This window comes from Lates calcarifer, linkage group LG17 (genome assembly GCF_001640805.2).
Source record: "Lates calcarifer isolate ASB-BC8 linkage group LG17, TLL_Latcal_v3, whole genome shotgun sequence".
Lineage (NCBI taxonomy): Eukaryota > Metazoa > Chordata > Actinopteri > Centropomidae > Lates > Lates calcarifer.
Window position 1 is genome coordinate 9,067,152 of NC_066849.1, and position 12,948 is coordinate 9,080,099.

At 41.1% G+C, this 12,948-nt stretch overlaps 1 protein-coding gene across 1 annotated transcript in view; it reads right to left on the bottom strand.

The window, feature by feature from the left end:
• polrmt (polymerase (RNA) mitochondrial (DNA directed)) overlaps positions 1-12,948 on the bottom strand; it is a 40,997-nt gene that overhangs the window by 13,186 nt on the left and 14,863 nt on the right. The window contains 8 exon segments of the mRNA XM_018667276.2: positions 3,643-3,756; positions 5,223-5,309; positions 6,341-6,364; positions 6,366-6,521; positions 7,677-7,799; positions 9,713-9,835; positions 10,152-10,937; positions 12,438-12,677. Coding sequence (XP_018522792.1) covers positions 3,643-3,756; positions 5,223-5,309; positions 6,341-6,364; positions 6,366-6,521; positions 7,677-7,799; positions 9,713-9,835; positions 10,152-10,937; positions 12,438-12,677 — 1,653 coding nt within the window.

Below are 12,948 nucleotides of genomic sequence, written 5' to 3' on the forward strand. Positions count from 1 at the left end.
AACATCATGCTACCCCTGGGAACAGCTTGCTTCTGTTCCAAGGCAAAAGAAGGCATGGAGGGCATCACGCCGACATTTACGTAGTTCCCCAGAATTAGAATGAAAAGCAGACTCATTGTACAGACTTGTACAGGCCCTGAGATTTTCCTCAAGTCTGCTGCAATTCTACTTTCATACAAAACAAGAAAAAGCCAGACAGACAGATGGGTTTGTCCTCAGTTACATGGAAGGATTACTGACCTGGCCTTGCGGGGCACAGGCCCAGAGATTCATGGGATAAAAATGACCTGAAGAAAGACGCAAAACAACCACAAAGAGATGCTATACAATCACAACTAACAGAAACAAACAGACAAACAGACAACCAGAAAGAGATGCTAAACAACTACAAAGACACACCAAAAAGCCATGAAGAGACAAAAGACCACAAAGAGAAGCAAAATGTCTTGGGGACATAAAACATGACCAAGACGTGCAAAATGATGACAAAGACATACAAAAATGCCAATAAGAGAAGCAAAACAACTACAAGGAAATACAAAATGACCGCAAAGAAACACAAAGCAAAAGCATGTTGTGTTTTAATCCAGTCTGGATGTCTTGTTTCTATGTTTTAGGGGTGGGGTGCCTTTTTTTCATTTGTAACCAGGAGCTTTTTGTCTCATAATGTGTCCATGATTAGTATGATTTATTTATTTATTTTTACTTTTATTTCAAATATGTTAACTCTTGGGACTTGTACCACAGTAGATTCAACCATTTATTTTACTTTTGTATTGCTATCAGCCACAAGCAATTATTGTACTTTATTGTACTTAACTAATAAGAAATAACACATAGTTCTTTAATGTCCAGGGAATTTATCACCAAACCCAAAGTAACCTGAACTGATTCTTTTCACACAGAGGACATTAGATCACAAGCTTTTAGTCACACTATAAACTCACAAATCCAGTCAAATCCAGCCAATCCAGCTGACAACTCCCTAGTGTCACCATCCACTGAGAGTGAGATTTCACTGTAACCTTGCCTGGGAGGGGGAATGAAAAATAAACAAGGAATCTGAGCCAGAGTGACCTCTGATCCGATTAGTATCTCCAAATCCTGTTAGGCATCCTCCCTGATGTATGCTCATGCTCCATTCAGCTACTCTATCCTACTCTAATTTCCTCACCTCCTATCAGCCATGGAAAATACTCCATTTCACAGTTTGGCATGTGTATCCATCTCTGCATGCACACTGAAAACAACCAACAAATAAAAACCCAAAGCTGCGCTCGCATGCAAGCACACTCCTGTCTGATTATGTGACGCTACTGTAGCTACTTTTGCTCCTTGGCTTTCTTACTGTGCATCACACTTCATCTTCCCACTCTATCTAGAGTCTAATTACCAACGACCCTCAGAAACACTGTGGCCTTGGATTTAAGAGGCAGAGAGGAGACTGGGAGATTGAATTTAATCCAGCTACGCAGGGAAAAGGTGACCTTTCTGCAAGTTAGTTTCATTTTTGTTGCCCAGTGATGCAACTGGATTAGAGAATTATTGCAGGGGATGAAGAAAGTTATCTGTGAAACGTAAGCTAAAACCTCATTCACCCATGAAGTCATCTCTTCAGTCATTCATTTATTTATTCAACTTCAGGCTAATCAGCTACCTTGTCCCTGCAGGACATTAAAGAAGCACATCAAATAAAGGGAACGTACCCTACTATATCCATAGAGAGAGATGCACCCTTAGAAGACCCACCATCTGTCACCCTCACTCTCTTGCACCTGCTTATGAGGTGTCACACCCCCTCTGAGCCAACCGTCTGCTTGATGTCATACTAAAAGAGCAGGCGGCATGCTGGGCCAACCTATGAGCTAGCTGTCTGCCTGTGCTTGGCATATGCTATACGTCTGACTTCCTCCTTCACTTAGGTAATGAGCTTAGGGATATCAGGGGTCAGGATGGGTTTTACATAATAACACACAAACACACAAACACACACACACACACACACACACACACACACACACACACCACACACACACACACACACACACACACACACACACACACACACAGGGGTGTTATCTGCAGAGGTGCTGGCACACAGGCATGTTATCTCTAAGACATGCTAGTGTTAGGATCACTACAGTGACGAACAACTCTAGTGATGTTGTAGAGCTCCATTAAAGTTGAGACACTCACAGCAATCACAATGCACCATCAGTAGTGCACTCGTACATCACAAACCTATCGAGACTTGGAAAGCCTAACTGGGACATTCTGCCCACAAAGCATCCAGTACTTATAGCTTCATGATAATTTGGGTGTCCTGTGTATGAGAAGGCTGAGACTACAATTATTTGAGGGAGATGGATTTTCCTTGGAGCAGAAGAAAAAGAAATAAGACTGAGGCAGGGAAAAAGAGGGGAGAAATGAAGAAGAGAGAAAATTAAAAGTGGCAAAAACAAAGGGGTTGGTTTGTAGACACTCTAAATCCAAAGCCAGACGACATTACATCTCACAAGCAAACTTTACTTTGAGATTTTAGTCTAGAATCCACTGAGCCCTGACAGTTTTCAACTATAAAAGTTATATTTTTTTCCCAGTTAGAGATCCTCAAGTGTTTTTGAAGACCTGGGCATCCAGTCATGTTCCTCAGTTGAAAAAAATCTGAACAAATCACATGCAAAGTAATTTAGTCTAAGCAGACTGGCAGTGCCCCTAAATTAAGCAAATGTTTACTGAGTTTTGCCAGGCCACAATGAGTGAATTGAAATTTGTGGGTTGGCTGTGTGAGGACAACAGCCTTATCACTTGTTATAAGCTGACAGCTATCAGGAGAGCGGCTGTTCTTAGTCTTCTTGTAAATGTGTGTAAATACTCATCTGGCTCATACAGTATGTGCGCACTGACTACTACTGTATGCCCACAGCTAACCCGCCATCCTGCTTTATTATCAGCTTCATTAGAAATTCCATCAAAATCCAATGACATATAATGCATGGAAATTACACTGTGAAATGATGATTGTAGTGAAAGTGATGATCCAAATCATCTCACTACCTCATGGAAATGATGAGTCAAATCGAACGCATATTATATAACAGCAATAGGCTAGTACACTCAGGGGTTTCTATTACTGGTCAGTATGCCATGAAATTAATGAGTACCGTTTATAGTACAGTTATGAGTCAAAATGTGGATACACTCTGTGCTATGAAAAGGTCAGTTGTGAGAGTATCGAGAATGTTGTGAAAGTTGAGACAAAGAGAAGAAGAGGAGGACAAACAGGTGAAGATACAAGAGGAGAGCATCAGAAAGGTCAGCTACTTAATTTCTGAAACTCAGAGAATGTAGACAGGCCTATAATTGGCTAAGCTGTCTATCATACAGTGTGGTAACATACAAAGAGTGGGTGTGGTGCATGCGCATAACAGGTAAGTTTTGCCACTACTGACATCGATTCTAACACCTACTGCACTGGTTTAAATGCAGGAAAAACACCAATATTTCACCTTCATGAAAACACCACTGTGTTATGTGTGAAACCATGTGATTCATCACAGACAGAGTGTGTACAATTTATTACAACTTCACTTTAGAGAGACTAGTAAAGGAAACCCACACATGGCTTAGGATCAGACTTACCACTTGGTTGCGTGTGCGATGGTAGGGCTGAACGATGGGTAAACCCAGGGGTGTCACCCACTCCACAGTGTGGCCAGACTTGGAGATGAGCCTGGCACTCTCTGTCAGCCAATCCTACAACAGACGGATGCCAGCAGAGGTAAAGTGAGGGGATGCACTGGATCGAGGAGCACATCACCAAGAAAGAGTGTGAACACCTGTCTACTGTGTGGATGTCAGTTTTCAATGTTCTGCTGGGTAAAGGAGTTAATAAATAAGGCTACAAATGTAAAGACACTATGGCGCATCTGGAACAACAAACTCCTCCTCCACAGCATCAGCAGATGATCGATACTTTGAGGCCTGCTGCTCTTCCTCAAGGTGCTGCAAACAATTGTTGCCAACTTGCTGAGGAACAGGTGAGGAGTTGTTGCTTATTCTAAAAATTGCAAGTGCGACACTGCTGTTTGCAGGAGCGTCTGGCACAGTTTGTCTCCAAGAATGGAAGCCCTATTAATGTCCCAGAAGTGTCTCCTCACACATGCATACACACACACACACACACACACACACACACACACACAGAGCTGTAGGAAAGATAAATAAGCCCTAGCAACTCGAGGTAGCACTCTGGCCCAAAGCTGCTCCATTCATCATCACCTCCCTCCATATATTCCCAGGCACAATGAAATGAAGATACCATGAAAGCAAAGAAACGGGAGTGAGAGATTAACCAGAGAGATTGCTGGAGAGATTGACTGATCAATCAATAGACTGATAAGAGGAAGATAGAGAGGGAGAGTAAAGAGTGGACAGAGCCTGATCTGAAGGGAATGAATAGCAGCACAGAATAAATGGGAAATTTACAGAGAATGTAGGAGAGGAGGTCAGGGATGACATACTTCAACTCACCCCTGTGAAATGCAAGAGGATATGACCTATTTAAAAGCAGCAGGTGCATACGCACACATACACACACTCGCACAAGAACATCAGGTCGGCACTGAGGTATGACGGGAAGGGGATTTTTCATCCCAGACTAGGCTGTCCCCACACATTCCCCCAAAGGACGTGCACGCCCACAGTGGGTGGTGGTGCTATTAGGTCGCCAGACTCCTCTCTGCCTGTGGAGGTAATGTACAATCTCCTACCAGGTGCTCGCCCCACATATATAAATGGAGCCTGTGTGATGAATGGGTGCCTTTGCCGAGGTAATAGTGAAACAAAGTAGTCATTAATAAAAAATAAAATAACATCCTATATGCAGTAATAGGTCAGAACAGGTCTGTAATTTCATAATAATTTCCTGAAAAATTTCCAAGAAATATATACTCTATCATCACGGATGTGAAAAAATGTTTTATTGCCTGTATAAGTGTGCACTGTGTTTTATGATGGGCAGATGTATGTTGCTGAATGGAAATGCTATTTTTGCATGCGTGAGTATATTCTAGAGAAAACAAGAAAAGTAACAGCATATTTATAGCCCTATTATGCAATTAGTAACACACAAGTGTGAGTCTACACTATATTGGTGATAATGTGCTGGATAAGATAACTGCATGTATATTTTTGACTTTACACAGTTGTAATGAACTCACCTGGATCTCTCTGGTCCCTGTAAACATCTCTTTTAAGCCACTGAACACCAGCCGTACCAGGTAATGGGATGCATCCCATATATGCTCCTGGAAAAAAAACACTATTATACTTGTGTATTCACATCCTTAAACACTGTTTACATTTTGTTCCACTGCGTTTCTAAATGAAAACAATTCAATCTAATTAATACTGAATAATTTTTAAATGTATAATGCAAATATAAATGATACATTTGCAGCACAAAATGAAAAAGGTGTATTTCTCATATCATTACAGAGATATGATCTCTCCCTCAGTAGGAGCTGCCTCATCTCCCCATCCATCCCCCTGTAATCAGTCACAATTAGACTTCTCCCTGATTCCCTTTTTAAACAATTAGGGACATTATGCAGAAGTCATTTAGCACAATCCTCTGGCTGTGAGATGGTAGATACACTGACAGTAGGATCATGCTGATCCCATCTATACAGACGATGAGATTATCATAAGGAACTATACAGCTATTTGACAGATAATAAGTACTACAGTGCTGTAAGAAGATTAAATGCTTCCATTCTCCTGCCATGGTGTCATTTGACAGAATGGGTGTACCCATCAACAGACCATTTATGTCCAACCAAATGAAGTGCAATGGTTTTGAGCTAAAAATAGATCCAGAGTGGCTGTGCAGAGGATATCAAATATTATACCTATTGTTGTATTACACATATGGCCTCCCTGATTCAACCATGCAATATTTTATTTCACTGTGATAAGACAATATGTAAATAAACCTGACTACAAGACGAGAGCGGTGGAACTCTTTGTGTCAAGGTCAAACTTAACAGAAATCCCTTTGGGTGCACTGTCAAACTACTTTCATGCAGATGAAGAGGAAAATGGAGCAATAATTTAAAAGGAGGATAAACCTCAGTAGAGAAGACTTTGTATGTCATTAAGTATGTCTAGGCTCAATGTGTGTGTAAGAATGTATAGTCTGAGAGGAAGGCGTAACAAGAGCCCCTAAAGAAGAGATCCTGCACTAAAAGGCTACTCTGTCATACAATGCTAAAAATAAAACAATGCACTGTGTGAGGGAACCCCCTCAGCCACCACCACCACCCTCCAACCACCGTACCTTGGGGAACTCATCAATCTCCTTTCAGTCTTTTCTCTATCTGGAGGCGTCCCCCATAGCGTGTGACCCCGTACACCACAGTCATCACCGTCTGTTTGACCACCTTCCTGCTGATGAAGCCCTCCAGGACCTGGGCAATCTTCAGACCGTTCGCTGCATCCTGTGCTCGCAGCTCCTCCACCTGAAACACATGAAGGAACATGAAGGAAATGTTGCAAGTACACACACACACACATACATACACACACACACACACACACACACACACACACACAATAACCATGATCATTTTTTATCATGTAAATGAACATGCATGTCAATATCTACAAAATTCACATACATTTAATCTGGGCAGAAGCTAGAGCTGGAACCAATGTTTATTTTCATTGTTTATTAATGTGCCCTTTATTTCTTGATTAACAGCAGCAATGTGTCTATAAATGTCAGGAGACAACGAAAAATGTCCACTACAGTTTCCTGAAACCCAAAGCGATACCAACAAAAGTTTAGTTTCGTGTGAAATTAATTTACCAATTAATAGATTATTAGAAAAACAGTTTTTCGTTATTTTCTGTTGATTAGCTAATGGTTAATTAACTAATTTTTTCCGCACTAGTTGTAACACAACCTTCAATGACATCACTATCACCAGTGTTCTTTATTGTACAGCTTATCTTTGTGAGTAAACAAGTTATTTTGCCAGGTAGCATGCTATTTCACAAGCCTGATATAATCTACAGTGTCATCTCACTGCAATGCCCAGAGGTAAAAATAAAAGTCAGATAGTGTCCTGCAACAAACTGCTCTCCATTTTCAGTCAGCCCCAGCTTCTGACGACACTGCCCTTGAAATGTTTCAACTTTTTCCCTCAGCACACTCTCTGATTCCTCCTGTGCTGAGATGTTGGTACCTCACAATAAATTTCAAATTGTTTCTCCCTAAAAAGAAGCATGCTGCTGGCAGGGTCTTCTGATAGCATTGTATGCACACTTGAACTTTGAGCCTTCAGATGCAGGAGACTGTCTACTCTCACTGCATTCTGATGCAAGACATGAGAAACTAAGCACTTTTAACAGCAAGACCTAAAGTAAGAAACTTGAAATATATTCTCAGTGCTCAGTCTGTCACTCACTCTGGGATCTAAGGAGTCATCTGAATATTTAGAGCTGAGCAACTGCCACATGCCTTGCAACTGAAATCAGCAACAACTCAGTTATCTTGTGCACCTTCATGTGGGAATGCATCTCAAAGAAGAGGAAAAAACAATGCAAACTACCCCACCCCCAACCCACCCACCATCCCACAAAAAAAAAAAAAAATGCCCACTGGTGCTGACCTGTTGTGCTACTCCACTGTACACATCCTGGGGCAGGTCACAGGGCATGAGGTTGACTGATGTGGCACCAATAACATCTCTGCCTAGGGCAGCATAGTGCTGGAGACCATTACAGGAGCCGTCCTGGAGGAGAGATGGAGAGGAGAGATTACAGTAGTGATTTGGAGGTGGGGAGAACAGAGACAGAGAAAGAATTACAGAGATCAGCACAGATTGGGAGAGGGCAGCACAGGGAGAAGGGTTAAGGGTGAACAAAACAAAAGAACAGATGATTTAAAGAAAGTAGAAGCGAAAAAGCACCAAGGAAAGAGAGGGGAAGAAAGTGAAAACAGAAACAAAGGAGAAAGGGTAAGATGAAACACATGAACATCGGCACAGTAGATGAGAACAGAGATTTGGTGTAGGCTGTTAGTTCATAACAACATATCGCCATGTCCCACCGCCTAAAGCAACGGAGTGAATTTTGCTAGACTATCAAACCATCTGTGAGCATCATTCAAAGCAACATCTGGACTGGTTTTGGCATCAGATGAAAGAAAGAAGGGAGCGTACACAATTAACTGATTAATTAACCAACCAATTCATTTTATCATTCACATTGAATTAATAATTGGTCAATCTTACTTTGTTACTGAAAATATAATGTTTTATGCTGCCCACCACACTGAGCAGTTTAAATAAGAGTAGCGGTGAATGGGTACTAGCAATGCGGCCATTATCAACTCCCTAATGTTAAGGTTACCCTGACCCTAACCCTAATATAAATATTACAGCGCAGGCTGGCCACATTCATAACCACGTGAAGAATTTGTCTTTTTCCATTCAGTTCCTGTTAGAATGTGGCCTCTGATAAGCAACTCTCTCTAGGTTAACCTACTGTTGACACACATAAATGTATCTGCATTGTGTTGGTGTTTTTCAGGCATTCAATGATCTTAGGTGACAAGTAAGCTCTGTAACTGCAATGAAAAGTCTCACACAAACTGACTGTGTTTGGCTATTTTTAATTCTTTCCTTTCCTTCATTTATTTATCTATCAGGGACAGTCCACATTAATTAACATCAATTTGATGTAAATGTGTCAGATTTAGCCTAAAGGCTAATTTTCATCTGCAGTCCCTGAGCAGGTCGAGGTTCAAAGCCGCACTAAGTGAAAACCTTGGAGCTATTGTCTTTTAAAAACTGGTGAGGAAGAGGTGCTAAATTCTTTGAGCCAAACTGATTACACTAACATCTGTCTAACAACTGCTCTGTGTTTTTACTACAGTACACGGTATATTCTGGTGCAATACCTTTTCTTTTGTCTTAATTCTTTTGAATATGTTTAAAATCCAGAGTCAGGATGCATGACTTGCTTTTAGAATTAGTATAAATCACTAGATGAACTGTGCATTACTAAAAGTACAATAAACGAGAGACATAAATAAAAGCTACATTATAAAAAGGCTATTAAACAAGGCCCTGAGATGCAAAACTCAGATTATGTGTGAAGGTGTAAATCACTTAATTCCTGGCACACACAGTTAGTGGGCTACATAGTGCAGCAAATATTCACCCAACATTGACAGTGTTCCAGAGGATTTGTTTGTTGCTTTGGTTTGTGTAAGAAAAGGCTGGGACTTAAATGCGAGATTTCAGCACAGGATAGTTCAAGCTGTGGTCTGGTCTGTAAGATTAGAGCTACAGGTTTATGACAGATGACATAAAACAGCCCCACATGGCCCAGGAGGTCTTGGCTTGTTAACTTTGATGTGCCCTCTAAAACAGCACTATAAAACATGACTGAATGGCACAGGTTATTTTTAGGAGGCTATTAACTAGAACTATAATTGACCTAAGGTATTGTTAAATGAGTAAATTCCTAAGGATAATCTGTCTAATCATCTCATATTTTGCCTGAATAATGGACAATGAATTTACCTCACCCTATTTTTGACCTTATTTAAAAATTGTGGTAGAAGATGTAACGTGATTCAAATTGCTCTGTTAACAAAATAAATAATAAATAAACCACTCTTTCAAGTGTTCAATGGTACCTGGTGAACAGGAAAATGAGAGATGAATTGTGTTGGATCCGGAGATCTCACAGTGTTGGCTATCTCCATGCAGCAGGCCAGAGCCTGCCAAGGCTCATCTGCATCCATCCACCACTTCTTACCCTGAGAAACACAAGCACATGGCACGTTATCCTACATGCATAAACATGGCCGGGAAATTTATTCATATCCTTTTTAGATTTTGTCACTCATTAAAAAAATGCTATAATCTGCATATTTCAGAAATTAAAAACAGGATAGGTCTTTGTATGTCTTAAAGAGGTGAGTTTTAGCTTCAGTGTGCTTTACTCTGACAAATTTCTAGCAGCACTGACAACTATGCTTGTTAAACTAAACTTTATCGAGAATTGCTATGTGAAACTATGAATGCATGGTTAAACTATAAATGTCCGGCAAAGATCAATGAAGATGGACTGACATTTAGAGGGTTGTCGGCAGAGTCCAGTATGTCCTCCATTATAGAGTTGGCGTACTCCAGCCGTCCCTGTAGTGAGCTCCGCTTCTTTAACCCTGTCAGATTGACTAAGTGGATCTTTAGCCAGTCTAGGCCCTTGGGACCGAGGGGCTTCCCCTCCGCAAACACAAGGATAGCCCGAGTCACATCGCTTCCAAGGTGATTAAAATATGGAGGACATGGGTAGGTACGTCCCCTGAAGTCCATGTTGTGAGGGAACCAAAAAATCTCATCCCGCATGTGGTTGGCGATGGAGAGTTTATAGAGAGCATCCATACGCAGGCTGTGCATCTCACTACATTTCTTTTTGGCAGTAATCACTTCTCTTTTCAAGTGGGCCTTCTCAGAAGCGGTATAATTGGGATCATGGAGGTTGAAGTGGGGTATTTTGGGGGCCTCTGACATGGGAGGAGGGATGTCTAGCTTATCACTACCCCGATCATTGAAGATGGAGATAATAATATCCAACACGGGTTTGTTGATCCTCCAGGCGCAGTTGCCCAGCTGGTTGAGAGAGTCCAGGACTGGGTGGAGATTCTGGCATTTCTCCAATAACAAGTCGTGTTGGGTGGCCCCATCCATTGAGCGCATCAGCTTGGCTGGTGTCAGCAGGTAGGCTCCAAACTTGACAGAAGTCCAGGGCACAGGAGGGCACAGCATCGGCATCATGTAGGAGTCAAAGGTCAGCTTGGTCTCCATGGTTTCCTGCTGCATCTGAGTGAGGATGGGGTGGGGCTTGATGAAGCCGATCTGGTGGGTAAAACATCAGGAGAATCCAATTAGAAACCTCAAATGAGCAGACACAGATGAAAAAATATGAACAATTACGACAAAATGAAAGATGCTAGCTCAGTTTATTTTAAAGTCAGGTTTAGGTTAATCATGACAGAATGTGGCTAACTTAATTTTAGGGTAATTCTTATCAACATATACAAGTAGATGTGCTATAAATTTGGACATCTGTTTCATAGCAGTTTAAATATTAACTGACATAAGCAACAATGTACAACCTCTGCACTGAGTACAAATGCAAACAATGGTGACATCAGGAAGCCACAGACATACATTGTGGAGCTTCAACACTGCAGGTGATCTGGTGGAACTTCTTTCTTTTCTTTGTTTAATTATGTGAAATCCTGGTCAGTAGCAGGGTAGCAGATGGATAACTACATGTTGACCTTCTGATACTAGTATAGACAAGTTTTTTCACTTTGATGTGAAAGAACTGTTGTATCCTGGTTCTCACATTACACGTTTAGAGCATGTAGAGCTGGGCATAAAGACCATCTTAAGGAAAAAAATACAGTAACCTGACAGAAAAATAAAACACCTCTGCTTTGCTTGCATGAGTCAGACTGTCATGCTGTGCTGTAAAATCATTAGGATGCTCCCCTGATGGGCTAACCTCCAAAGAGAGAAAAAAAGGAGAGGGGGAAAGACAAAGATATGAAAAATATACAAAAATAAAATTCTGCTAAAGGAATACCCTTTGTCAAAGTGCATCAAGTCCAAAAAGTCCTATCTGCTTCTCTCCCCCTGGCACAATCGCCTCACCCTCCTGCAGGGTCCCATGGCAGTATATCAGCAAGCCAATTAAGGGGACACTAAAAAAGGGATTAGCCTGGAACCTATTCATCTTACTCAACTGTTCCCCCTGCCAATTCACACAGGGGGGAAAATGGTTTTATAATTCACACTCTTCAGAGCTTCACACTGGATAGGGGGATGCTCAAGTGTTCAAGTTAACAGGCTTCATAGTGACAGACACTCTTCCTGTCCAAAGTGAAGGTCAAGTGTTTTCAGGTATTTTCTTTGTTTCTACTCCACTGGACTACTTTCATTATGAATTAAAAATGTCAATGTTTTCTTTTCAAACACTTATACTCTGAATGTTAGTTTATAGGAGATCCCAATAACTCTAATCCTGAACCATTTTTCCACATAAAACTCAACTGAAAGGATCTTTTTTGGTCTGGGTTAATGCTTGGGAATCCTATTACCAGGTTATCAAAGGTGTTCAATTTCTCTCAGATCTGGATCTGAATGGTTTCATCAGAGAGGCCAAAGGACCCTAAGAACCCAGAGGACTTGTGTTAATGCTTCAGTGTAGGCAAGAATCTGGCTCGTATTTTTGGCAAGGCTGCTTTAACAGAACTGCTACCAACTCCAGAGTTGCTGACCATGTGTTTCTTTGATATCCCTGCAGAATAGGCCAAGTTGAACTTGGAGAGATTTGCACATCCACTGTACCTGTCGGGTGCTACGGAAGGTGTACATGTGGTAAAGAATGGGGATGAGCTTTCTGTCGTAGGCCGGGTTCAGGATGTCACTATTAATTTTGAGGTTCTTGACCATCAAATCCACCAAGAAAGTACCCAGCTCTAGAGTTAGTACATATGGCCAGGTTGTCTCTCCCCCCTGCAGCATGGGACCTGAACTCTGCTCCATCTCCAGGTTACACCACTGCTCCCTGGGAAGGACGTCATATTCCTAGAGGGAGAAGATCAGACATGGGTTATTTTTTTGTAGTGATTTAAATATTTTCCTCATATCAAAAACATCATGGAATATGACTATATCAATATCTTGCAAAAGAGACATTACAAGTTTCACCAAATAAGCTACTGAGTTTTTAAATGGGTCCAATATCTTTAAGAGTCATGATGGACACTGTAAAAGCCCACATAAATTTTGGCCAAAAAAATAAAATACCTCATATACAACTAATCATTGTTTTCATTATCAATTAATTTGGCTATTT